This window comes from Lissotriton vulgaris, chromosome 8 (genome assembly GCF_964263255.1).
Source record: "Lissotriton vulgaris chromosome 8, aLisVul1.2, whole genome shotgun sequence".
Taxonomy (NCBI): Eukaryota; Metazoa; Chordata; class Amphibia; order Caudata; family Salamandridae; genus Lissotriton; species Lissotriton vulgaris.
This window is the reverse complement of record NC_141696.1, coordinates 831,532,486-831,545,333: the sequence shown is the minus strand read 5'-3', so window position 1 is coordinate 831,545,333 and position 12,848 is coordinate 831,532,486. Positions and strand designations below refer to the sequence as shown.

General features: G+C 48.0%; 1 protein-coding gene across 1 annotated transcript in view; it reads right to left on the bottom strand.

Moving 5' to 3' along the window:
* Window positions 1–12,848, bottom strand: part of LOC147698068 (interleukin-18 receptor 1-like) — a 417,310-nt gene that overhangs the window by 133,912 nt on the left and 270,550 nt on the right. The window contains 1 exon segment of the mRNA XM_086933394.1: window positions 7,907–8,068. Within this exon segment, the coding sequence (XP_086789520.1) occupies window positions 7,907–8,068 (162 nt within the window).

The following is a 12,848-nucleotide window of genomic DNA, read 5'->3' as shown; positions in this document are numbered from 1 at the left end:
TGTAAAATTGGTCCTAATTTGTATATACTTCAAAAGCTTTTAATTAAATGTCACTAGGGCATGTTGGTCACCTGCGCCTTTTTTTAATCCACACTGGTGTTCACTCACTTTCAAATTCCCGGTCCGCTCTCACCATTCTAAGATGGCCGCCATACTCATACATACTCATACATTGTGGAGTGGTGTGGCTCACTCGTTAGAGGCGGCAGACTCGGCAGCAGAGAACGGCCTGGGACCAGGGTTCAATCCCCGACGCGGCAGGGTCGTGGACCAGGGTCAGCGGACACGATAATTCTCGCCTCGGTGCCTACTCTAACCAGGGATCACACTCGGCAACTCTGGGCATTAGCTTGCCTCATCTCTACAACAGCCCCCCACATTCACCGGGGATGCCTGGTTTCACCTTGGAGATACCCAGTAGGGAAAATCTCACAGGGATAGCCAGCGTTCCCCAGCGGTCTACAGCGCCACGACGCCTCAGGGCAGCAGTGCGCTTTACAAGACACATACATTTACATTTACATTTACTTGTGCGCTCACTTAGTTATGCCTCACACACCCCTCCAAGGCACGTGATCCAGGCTCGCGATCACCTGATTCCAGAACCAAGGCTTAAACAGTATGGCTGCGCTTAGATAACTAGGTTAACCTGGCAGCAAGAAAACAACAGTGCATCTATGCTCCCTCTATGCCCATAAATCCTGACATCGTTCAGATCCCCCGTAAGTGCATTCTCCGTCACGACCGTGGCTTCCCGCTATCTATCCACTCACGGCCATCTCTTCTGGTAACCATAACCCCGGAATTCTCTCTTCATACAGCGTATCTCTGATAACTCAAGACCGCATGCAGCACTGTATTCTCATACCGAGCTGCCACACGACCTCAACACGCTGATGACCGCCTATCGTCCTGGTAGGTCTTCCGTTACCACTACTATCGGCGACCACCGCATGAATTGTCCTCACTGGGCTAACTAACCCCTTTTTTGCCCCAACAGCGCAAGCCTCCACACAGTGAATTGGGCCTCGTTACCCGAGCTCTCCTATTTGATTGTAGCTCCGCATGCTATCCCTAGCACTGCGAACCCTCTGATTCGAGATAAGCTACACAGTCCCCAAGGCACTCACATCCCCTGATACCATCTTCACCGTCCGCGCATAAATTCACGCCCATGATTCCTGGGTTTCTCATAGTTCTGCGGGCACAATATCTCTTCATACCTCTCGTCACTGCATGCGTATAGCCTGCTCCGCTAGCCAGACAACCCCCCGGCTCATCACGGACCACTTTTGACGCAGTAATAAGAACCGCACCCTCACGCAGGACTAGCTGCCCATCTGCCAATGTTAAGTTCCGTGACTCGTTTTCACGCCGTCCACGGGGTTAAACACCGATCGCTATTCATCTCACAATGTGCTGCTCCTTGCGATTCTGATCCATGTAGATTGCAAGATCTGACTCACCCGTGCACACGCCTTCTACGAGGTAAAACACCAATTGGTTCAATGCGGTTCCGATTAATGTAAATGTGTACGAACCATTTGAAATGCTGACTTCTCAAATCCTGTTTTTTTTAAAAACCTTATTGTCCTTTTTCCTTCCCTGTTCTCTCCCTAAACAGGCGTATTATCTATACCAGGCAATATAACCTTGTTTAGTCCTGATGATGATCCTTTCTAATCAGAGCAATGGATCGAAACGTCGACTCTTTTAAGTAGACATACATTCAACCACTGTGTATCATTGTGTATGTTCTACTCTGGAGAACACTCCCAACACTGATTTAAAAAGTGTCCAGATTGCTCACTTTCTTTGCCTGTGAAAATTCTCTCTCTGTATTACTTCCTTTCCTTCCACTGTGTTTCCTTCACTAGTACGGCACAGGACTGTGCCCTACTTTAAGAATTGCTGTCTTTGTATTCAATCTTATCGTTTGATTCCATTTAAAAATAAATTCCTGGTCCGGCTGGACATGGAAAAATATATAGTAACTTATTGTGTTCTATATTTCATTTGTTTATATCTTTAAATTTGCTTAGGACCTTTGTTTCCTTCAATTGACTTATATCCTTGGTCCTTAGCTACCTTTTGGGTCCCCCTTGTTTCTATAAAAAAACAGATGATGAAGCATGACACCTGAAAGGGTGTGTGAGGGCATTACATCCAACAAAATGGATGCCCAACCGTAGGACTCCGTGAGACCCTGCAACATCCTACACACCACAGTGATACGCACATTCCTTAACCTCAAGGAACAGCCCAGCCTTCTTTGTTCTCACTCTTCACTTTAGGGCGCAAGCTGAGGCTGGACCTACCACTCATTAGGAGTGGTGATTGCCCTTGGTAAAATAACTCTCCCTCTTGTTATAAACTAACTGTAGATGCTTACCAAGTGTACAATAAAAAATGCCCATTATAACTTTCGATATGCATTGATGTTCATTGGTCATACAAAAATGGAAGGAAATTAAAGTCATAATCTAGACCCTTTGTAAGTGGTTACTCTTATATGCACCAAAATAAACCTTTTTATATTGCAGCATGGGGGTCTGAAGTGTTATTGAGTCCATCATATGCAGCATGTGCTTTTCCTGCTTGGTTACCACTTGGCATGAGCTGTATCATGGAAAAACCCCTACTTGACTTAAGAGTGGACAGGCAGTTTAAATGAGCAGAAGAATCCATAAAAATGAAAACAGTGAAAAAAATATAATTTGAAGAAAAAATTGAATGAATATGGTTTGAAAAGACAGACCTACAAAGGGACTTCAGAGAGTCGTTATTTAAGACACAGTTCTGTTCAGTTGACCCGATGGGATATCCTCATTATGGGCCTTCCTACAAGTCCCCCATCTGTACATCTTATATCCATCATGTTTGCGATGGAGTAGCATGTCCATTGACCTTTAAATCAGGTCCAAAGCCAGTGAAGCTTGTGGTGTTAAACATGAGCTTCGTAATAGGAAATTTGCCTTGTTTAATCTTCTCTATTGGGGGAAATTGTGTCCGAACATAACAAAATTGATCACAGAGTGCCTTGCAAAGCGAGATGTATTGGGAGATGTCTGAAATGTGTTTGCATTCTGAGAGATAGCTCTTTAGAAGCTTGTGGGTTGCCAGCCAGCCCTCCGCACAGGCATCATATTTGTGGCTCCAACTCTGCCAAATTTTGTCTTTTAAGAATCAACTTCCAAAGCGCGAATTTGTTCTTGAAAAACAAAAAAAAAATGTCAGTGTTCTCACTCAACGTGAAAGTCACTGAAAGATGTCTCTTCCTGAGGCTGGCTTGCTTCACGCGAGATGGTTGTTCCAACCTAAATAACGTCAGTGTTGCCATATTGTCCTGTGGTAGATGTGGTTTCTGATGGCAGAGACAGCTGAGGTTCCACAGTTGGTAATTGTGGGCTTAGTTAAAGAGGCTTAAATGCCAGAAACCGGTCCCCGGTAGCTTGTTTCCTTCCCAGTGAAAGAATTGGCTTTTGTAGTTTGGTTTGCCCTGTTCCCATCATGCACTGGGACAGGAACAGACTAATTTGCATACAGCCAGGTTCTGAAACTGGGATGGTGCAGTGAGCTAAAAAACGGTGTTGGATCTAGCCCTGATCTCTTGACTGGGTGAGAGTATTCTGTTTAATTCAGAGACTCTGTCCCTCACCACCCCTTGTTGTAAATATTTTTGTCCACCCTAAGCGTGGAAGGGTATACTCAGATGTGAGTCCCTTGCTCATTGCACCATCAGGATTCAAGCAAGCCGGGCCGAAGAGGCTGAAATGCCAGAAACCGGTCCCCGGTAGCTTGTTTCCTTCCCAGTGAAAGAATTGGCTTTTGTAGTTTGGTTTGCCCTGTTCCCATCATGCACTGGGACAGGAACAGACTAATTTGCATACAGCCAGGTTCTGAAACTGGGATGGTGCAGTGAGCTAAAAAACGGTGTTGGATCTAGCCCTGATCTCTTGACTGGGTGAGAGTATTCTGTTTAATTCAGAGACTCTGTCCCTCACCACCCCTTGTTGTAAATATTTTTGTCCACCCTAAGCGTGGAAGGGTATACTCAGATGTGAGTCCCTTGCTCATTGCACCATCAGGATTCAAGCAAGCCGGGCCGAAGAGGCTGAAATGCCAGAAACCGGTCCCCGGTAGCTTGTTTCCTTCCCAGTGAAAGAATTGGCTTTTGTAGTTTGGTTTGCCCTGTTCCCATCATGCACTGGGACAGGAACAGACTAATTTGCATACAGCCAGGTTCTGAAACTGGGATGGTGCAGTGAGCTAAAAAACGGTGTTGGATCTAGCCCTGATCTCTTGACTGGGTGAGAGTATTCTGTTTAATTCAGAGACTCTGTCCCTCACCACCCCTTGTTGTAAATATTTTTGTCCACCCTAAGCGTGGAAGGGTATACTCAGATGTGAGTCCCTTGCTCATTGCACCATCAGGATTCAAGCAAGCCGGGCCGAAGAGGCTGAAATGCCAGAAACCGGTCCCCGGTAGCTTGTTTCCTTCCCAGTGAAAGAATTGGCTTTTGTAGTTTGGTTTGCCCTGTTCCCATCATGCACTGGGACAGGAACAGACTAATTTGCATACAGCCAGGTTCTGAAACTGGGATGGTGCAGTGAGCTAAAAAACGGTGTTGGATCTAGCCCTGATCTCTTGACTGGGTGAGAGTATTCTGTTTAATTCAGAGACTCTGTCCCTCACCACCCCTTGTTGTAAATATTTTTGTCCACCCTAAGCGTGGAAGGGTATACTCAGATGTGAGTCCCTTGCTCATTGCACCATCAGGATTCAAGCAAGCCGGGCCGAAGAGGCTGAAATGCCAGAAACCGGTCCCCGGTAGCTTGTTTCCTTCCCAGTGAAAGAATTGGCTTTTGTAGTTTGGTTTGCCCTGTTCCCATCATGCACTGGGACAGGAACAGACTAATTTGCATACAGCCAGGTTCTGAAACTGGGATGGTGCAGTGAGCTAAAAAACGGTGTTGGATCTAGCCCTGATCTCTTGACTGGGTGAGAGTATTCTGTTTAATTCAGAGACTCTGTCCCTCACCACCCCTTGTTGTAAAAATTTTTGTCCACCCTAAGCGTGGAAGGGTATACTCAGATGTGAGTCCCTTGCTCATTGCACCATCAGGATTCAAGCAAGCCGGGCCGAAGAGGCTGAAATGCCAGAAACCGGTCCCCGGTAGCTTGTTTCCTTCCCAGTGAAAGAATTGGCTTTTGTAGTTTGGTTTGCCCTGTTCCCATCATGCACTGGGACAGGAACAGACTAATTTGCATACAGCCAGGTTCTGAAACTGGGATGGTGCAGTGAGCTAAAAAACGGTGTTGGATCTAGCCCTGATCTCTTGACTGGGTGAGAGTATTCTGTTTAATTCAGAGACTCTGTCCCTCACCACCCCTTGTTGTAAATATTTTTGTCCACCCTAAGCGTGGAAGGGTATACTCAGATGTGAGTCCCTTGCTCATTGCACCATCAGGATTCAAGCAAGCCGGGCCGAAGAGGCTGAAATGCCAGAAACCGGTCCCCGGTAGCTTGTTTCCTTCCCAGTGAAAGAATTGGCTTTTGTAGTTTGGTTTGCCCTGTTCCCATCATGCACTGGGACAGGAACAGACTAATTTGCATACAGCCAGGTTCTGAAACTGGGATGGTGCAGTGAGCTAAAAAACGGTGTTGGATCTAGCCCTGATCTCTTGACTGGGTGAGAGTATTCTGTTTAATTCAGAGACTCTGTCCCTCACCACCCCTTGTTGTAAATATTTTTGTCCACCCTAAGCGTGGAAGGGTATACTCAGATGTGAGTCCCTTGCTCATTGCACCATCAGGATTCAAGCAAGCCGGGCCGAAGAGGCTGAAATGCCAGAAACCGGTCCCCGGTAGCTTGTTTCCTTCCCAGTGAAAGAATTGGCTTTTGTAGTTTGGTTTGCCCTGTTCCCATCATGCACTGGGACAGGAACAGACTAATTTGCATACAGCCAGGTTCTGAAACTGGGATGGTGCAGTGAGCTAAAAAACGGTGTTGGATCTAGCCCTGATCTCTTGACTGGGTGAGAGTATTCTGTTTAATTCAGAGACTCTGTCCCTCACCACCCCTTGTTGTAAATATTTTTGTCCACCCTAAGCGTGGAAGGGTATACTCAGATGTGAGTCCCTTGCTCATTGCACCATCAGGATTCAAGCAAGCCGGGCCGAAGAGGCTGAAATGCCAGAAACCGGTCCCCGGTAGCTTGTTTCCTTCCCAGTGAAAGAATTGGCTTTTGTAGTTTGGTTTGCCCTGTTCCCATCATGCACTGGGACAGGAACAGACTAATTTGCATACAGCCAGGTTCTGAAACTGGGATGGTGCAGTGAGCTAAAAAACGGTGTTGGATCTAGCCCTGATCTCTTGACTGGGTGAGAGTATTCTGTTTAATTCAGAGACTCTGTCCCTCACCACCCCTTGTTGTAAATATTTTTGTCCACCCTAAGCGTGGAAGGGTATACTCAGATGTGAGTCCCTTGCTCATTGCACCATCAGGATTCAAGCAAGCCGGGCCGAAGAGGCTGAAATGCCAGAAACCGGTCCCCGGTAGCTTGTTTCCTTCCCAGTGAAAGAATTGGCTTTTGTAGTTTGGTTTGCCCTGTTCCCATCATGCACTGGGACAGGAACAGACTAATTTGCATACAGCCAGGTTCTGAAACTGGGATGGTGCAGTGAGCTAAAAAACGGTGTTGGATCTAGCCCTGATCTCTTGACTGGGTGAGAGTATTCTGTTTAATTCAGAGACTCTGTCCCTCACCACCCCTTGTTGTAAATAGTTAATCTTTAAATGAGGCAGTGAAACTGTGAGGTAGACATGGCAGAGAACTCGCTGATTTTTAGCAAAGTTTCTACTCCAACAAAATTAAAAGAGACCTATAATCATAATACTGGTAAATCCTCATGTGTACCTGCGTTTGCCATTTCCTTTTAGGAATCGTTAGGCATTTTATGAGCTCCTTCAAACACCAACACAAAATATTAGCAAAAATGTGGGTCTGAGCTCTGGTAAACTTAATTTAGCTTGCAGAAATGAGTCATTTTTACGATTGTGTTTCAATGTACTGAGAGCAATCTTTTTTCAGTGAAATACATTTTACAAATTACAGCAGTGCAACATTCAATAAAACATTTACCTCTGATTAAAAATGGTCCAACAAACATGTTAGTTATTTACCGGATAATTTCTCAGCATTACTTTCAGAATCGGTACTTACACCAGTGAATTTTGCCTACCTCTGTAGTTACTGGCAATTTTACAATGGCAAATTTCGAGTTGTTTAACCGTGTGAAATTTGCATGTGGACAGTTGTGGAGTGAGGTGGGTTGTAATCTGCACAACTCACAATTCCAATTCACAGGCTCCTTCAGAGCTTTATTCTGTGAAGTTAGTGTTTGATAGTAATATACAATATACTTTGCAAAGTATAGTAAGAATACATGCCACGAGCCAAGATTACACATTTATTTAATGTTGAGCATTGAGTCGTGCTAAATGTTGGATTTTCTTCTTCCGCCGTGGTGCTCACCTGCTCCTTGACGATAGGAGCATACATAGGGAAGCAGCTCTTATAAGCACCCCATCTTGCCCTTGAGTTTTGCGCCACTTCCCGCCATTGGGGTGTTCGAATCCCGCGTGTCCCCCATTGGCTGTTGCGATGTGGGGGAGGGAACCCTCGGGGGCTTTCCCCGCTCTCTGCTTGGCTTGCCTGTTTTTCGCGCCAAGCCGGGTCCCCCTGCCCCCTCCTATCTGGGGGCCCACCGCCGGGTTATGGCGCCGGCTTCTGAGCCCCCCTCGGGAGCCCACCTCTGTCATAATACTGCGCTGGTCAGGTTAAATATGTAAGTGTAATTCTAAACACTCTAGCACTAATAAATATATTTAATACCCTACCTGAAAGTGTGTCATCTTTTCCGGTTAGACTTCGATACGATAGTATGATCTCTATCCTAAACACAAAACATGCAGCGCCGATGGAAAGGAACACAATTGCAGACACCATTGCTACAATCATCCCAGTCGTAAATGCCTCTTTTGGGATATCCGTATTTTTTTCTGAAAAAAAAAAACATTTCAATTTAAGGAACTCTTTAAAAAATAAAACATACATATCTCTCCTTTGCAGTGCTTCAATTTCAATGCTTGGGGATCTATTTTGCACCTAAAAAGTGTACTGAATTGCCACATATTAACCCCTTCAACTCACAGATGCATTGTAACCCAAACAGCAATTTAAGTTTTGTTTTTTCACTGCAACGATTCTTTTAATACTTTAATCAGAACTAAGAATGCGACCCAGACCTTTTGACTTTGGCAGCTGTTGTTTGTCTTTTCGTATGCAACATCCTCATGCAATACACGTCCTTCATCTGTATCTTTCAAATCTGAGAGAAAATCCACAATTACACGCAGGGTGCTAGCTGCATTGTTCGTGTGATTTTATCTGTGGAACTATATCTTTGTACAATGCAGCTGTAAATAACCTAGTGTTTCGTGGCAGAAACAAGATAATTTCTAAGGGGCATATTTATGTAGCATTCAAGCGGTGCTGTTGTGCTTGTAGCGTTTGCTAATTGCACCATGCGATGGCATAGCGCGCTCGCGCTAATAAACACAGGAGCCGGCAGATTAGTTTTACACGCGGCTCCGACTGACTAGCCGAGGCCCCGCCTTTATTATTTATACCCACGAACGTCTGATGTCATACGTCGACGTTCGCTCCTTCCGATCACGTGGGTGGGCTGGGGTGCCACCTCGTGTGTCAGAACACTACACTCCTTCCAACCTTTATTAAATAACAACATTTCAACAAAACGTTTCAGAGAAAAATGACGATGAATCTGTTACCAGTCTCAGTTCGTGATGACTACACCAGATAGTCCTCCAGCTGCGAGGCTGGCGCCGGATTCCTTCGTAGACCATACCGGCTCTGTCCACCTCGGTATCCAACCGCACTCGGGGATCTGCTCTCGGGGGTGTTGCATTCCCCTCGGGGTGTGAGGGGAAGAGTCAGATGGACCCTGGGGGATGCTGGCAAGGATCGAGAACTTTGGTCCATCAGATTCTCATCATCAGGCGGACACTGGTCTGTGTCCTGGTTTTCAGGTGGTTGACTCAGGGGCAGGCTTTCTGATGCGGACCCGGGTCCTACCGGAGTCTCAGTATACGCTTTCTTGAAGAAGGATACATCTCTCGTGACAGTCTCTGCTCCTCTCTGGGCAGTCACCATTGTGCCAGTCCGGCGTGTAACGGTCCACGGTCGGGGTTCGAAAGGAAGTCTGAACTTGTTTCCCGGGTATCGATCTTTGACGTATACTTGATCTTGCGATTGGATGGTGGATTCTTTGGCTCCTCTCCGCCTGCTGGCCTGATTGTTTGAGCGAGTCCTGTTAGCTAGTGTCTTTTCTCGACTGGCTTGCTTGGGGATCTAGGTTTGTTGGTGAGGAATTGTGTCACTCAAAGTTCGGCCCATGGTTGCCGTTCCCGGCGCTGCTTCAGTGGTGAGGTGCGGGGTCATCCTGTACTCCCTCAAGAAGCTGTAGATCGCCCTTTCTAACGGAGATCCGTCTGCCACCGCGATTTGTATTGTCTTGTTGAGGGTACGCATGAACCTTTCCACTTCCCCATTTGCTTGGGGCCAGCGTGGAGTGATCTTTCGATGGTGGATTCCCCATCCTTTCAGATATTCCGCAAATTCTTGCCCTTGGAAGCGAGGTCCATTGTCTGTTTTTACCACTTCGAAGATGCCATGAGTGGCAATGGTTTTCTCGAATTTTGCGATCACCTCACTGGCTGACTGGCTTCCCACGATTTCCACCTCCGGATATTTTGTGAAGTCGTCAATTATGACCAGGGCATAGCGTCCGTCCGGGAGATGCCCAAAATCCGCACTCACCCGCTCCCACGGCCTCTTGGGATTTTCTTCAGTGACTACAGGGTGGGGTCGATCTGCTTGTCCTGCCGCTTGACACCAGTTGCATGCCCTCACTGTTTGTTCTACCATGGCATCCATGCCGGGGAACCAGACCTTGGCCCTCAGTCTGCTCTTGGTTTTCACCATTCCTTGATGCACTCGGTGTGCTAGATCTACTGCCTGCTGGGTGAGGCTAGTCGGCATCACTAGTCTGGGGCCTCGCAGGAGACATCCTTGGCCGTCGACTGATAGTTCTCCTTTTACCATTAGGATGGATTCCAGAGCCAACTTGGCCTGGGGGGTCTTCCGGCTCAATGACTCTTGGATAGTCTTCCACTCTCCCGACCTGACTGCCTCCACTGCTGCTTGCAGGCATTCATCACCTCTTGAGGCTTCAATGATTGCTGCTAGGCTTATGGGAAGGGGTCGCGATCTCTCAGTCACTAGACGGACAAACTCTTCTGTGTCTTCCGCCTCCTCTTGTTCCTCTTTAGTGGCTTGCCGGGGATGCCTGGATAGATAGTCCGCCGGGTTCGTGGACTCGGGTTTGTACTCCACCTTGTAATCGTATCCTTGTAACTGGAGGATCCATTTCTCGATTCTGGGTGGCGGTTTTGAGGCTGATCCTTGGAAGAGAGGTATGAGTGGCTTGTGGTCGGTGGACACCGTGAAGTGGTGGCCATACACATACACATGGAAATGCCTACAGGCCCAATGAATGGCGATGGCTTCTCGCTCAATTTGTGAGTATCTTTGCTCTGTTTCAGGTAGGGACCGACTGGCGTAGGCGATGGGGGCCCACTCTCCATTGTTCTGCAATTGAGCCAGTACTGCTCCCAGGCCATAGGGGCTGGCGTCTAAGGCCACATTGGTGGGTTTTGCGGGGTCGAAGTACGACAGGGTGGTGTCTGCCGACAGGGCTGCTTTCGTTGCGTTGAAGGCTTGTTCTTGTTCAGGGCCCCACTGCCACGTGGTTGTGGATTTGGTCAATTCTCTGAGAGGCTTGGTAAGGTTGGATAAGTCGGGATAAAACGCCCGCAGAAGGTTACCATACCCAGGAAGCTCCTGGCTTCTGAGATGTTCGTTGGAGCGGGGGTCTCCTGGACGTCCTTCACCTTATCTGGGTCGGGGGCTACTCCTTGATCAGAGAATGTTTATCCGAAGAAGCTGATCCTATTCTGCAGGAATTGGCACTTTTCAAGGTGCAGTGTGAGGCCTGATTCTTGGATCCTCTTAAGGACTCCTCTCAGCCTCTGGTGGTGTTCTTCCACCGTTGATGCGTAGATCAATAGATCATCGCTAACGTTTAGCACTCCTGGGAGCCCGCTGAGGACTTCTCTTATGGTGTTCTGAAACACTGCTGCACTGGATATGCCGAAGTTTAGGCTCCGGTATCGTCTGAGGCCTACATGGATGGAGAAGGTGGTTATATATCTTGAGTCTGGGTGGAGTGGCAGCTGGTGATAGCCTGATCTGAGGTCCATTTTGGAGAACCACTTGGCTCCGTTCAGCTCTCCTAGGATATCATCGATAGTGGGCATCAGGTGTCGTTCCCTTTTCACAGCGGCGTTGGGGAGGCGCATGTCCACGCAGATGCGGACCTGTCCGGGCTGTTTTGGCTTCCTGGCAATCAGAATCGGGGATACCCATGGGGTTGGTCCGCTGACTTTCTCTATGATGCCATGTTTTTCTAGGGCCTCTAGCTCCTCTTCGACCTTCTGCCTCAGATGGAACGCAATCCATCTGTGCCTCAACGCTACTGGTGGCACCAATGGATCAATCTGCAGGGACACCTCTTTTCCTTTCAAACACCCGATTCCTTTGAACACCTCGCCGAACTCCTCCATGATGGTTTCCACTTCTTCTTCCAGTACTGCCATGGCAAACGATATTAGTTTCAACTCTTCGGCTGATTGCCCACTCAACAGCATGCCGCTGCCTTCCTTCGTAACCTAGATGGTGGTACCTATCTTCATCTCTCCGTGCTCCACGTCGGTCTTGAAACATCCGATGAGTGGGATGGGCGTCTTTTGGACATACGCGAATACTCGAATCTTCGCTTCCCTCAGCGGAGGCTTTGTGCGCAGTTGGTTATAGACGTTGGCCGCCATCAGCTCAATGGACGCCCCTGTGTCGATAGTCGCTTTCACCTCCTGTTGGTGGATCATGATGCAGCATTTGGACAAGCGGCGCTTTTTCCTTAGTGGCTGGTTGATTGCGAACACATAGTGTACTGGGTACTCGCCGGTGTCCTCGTCCATGTATTCGTTATCCGGCTCTTCTTGCACTGCTTGTGCAGCCTCCTTCTTGGTCTTGGTGGAGGTGGATCTGGATACAGCTGCGAAATGGTTTAGTCACCCGCATACGCTGCATTTCTTTCCTCTCGCCGGGCAGTCTTGCATGCGGTGAGGCTGGCCACCACAGTATCCGCATTCTTTTCTCCTGTTTTCCGGTTGCCTCCTTCCACCGGTTTGCCTCACCTTGGGCCTTACTACGTTCACTTTCTCCGCCACGTGGGCCTGTTCCGTTTTGATGGGGCGATGCAGGGCCGCTTCCATATGTGACGCCCTTGCCAGCGACAGTTCTTTTGACCGGCCTAGTGTGAGGATATCCGCCAGCGGCTTGCCGTCTTCCTGGAGGATGGCAACTCGGAGGTTGGAGGAGTAGCACCCATGGATTATTTGTCCTCGGATCTCTTCCTGCTCGTCACGGAATCCGCACGTGCTGGCTAGCTCCTTTAGGCGGCCATGGAATGCGTCTAGGGACTCTTCGGCTTCTTGCTTCGCTTGACGGAAGATGAATTTTTCATAATCCCTGTTCGCCATGGGCTCAAAGTGGGCATTGAGGGAGGTCAGGAGGGTGAGGTACGTTTTTGGAGTGGCTTCCACAAGCGTTTTGTATATTCGGTGGATATCTTTGCCA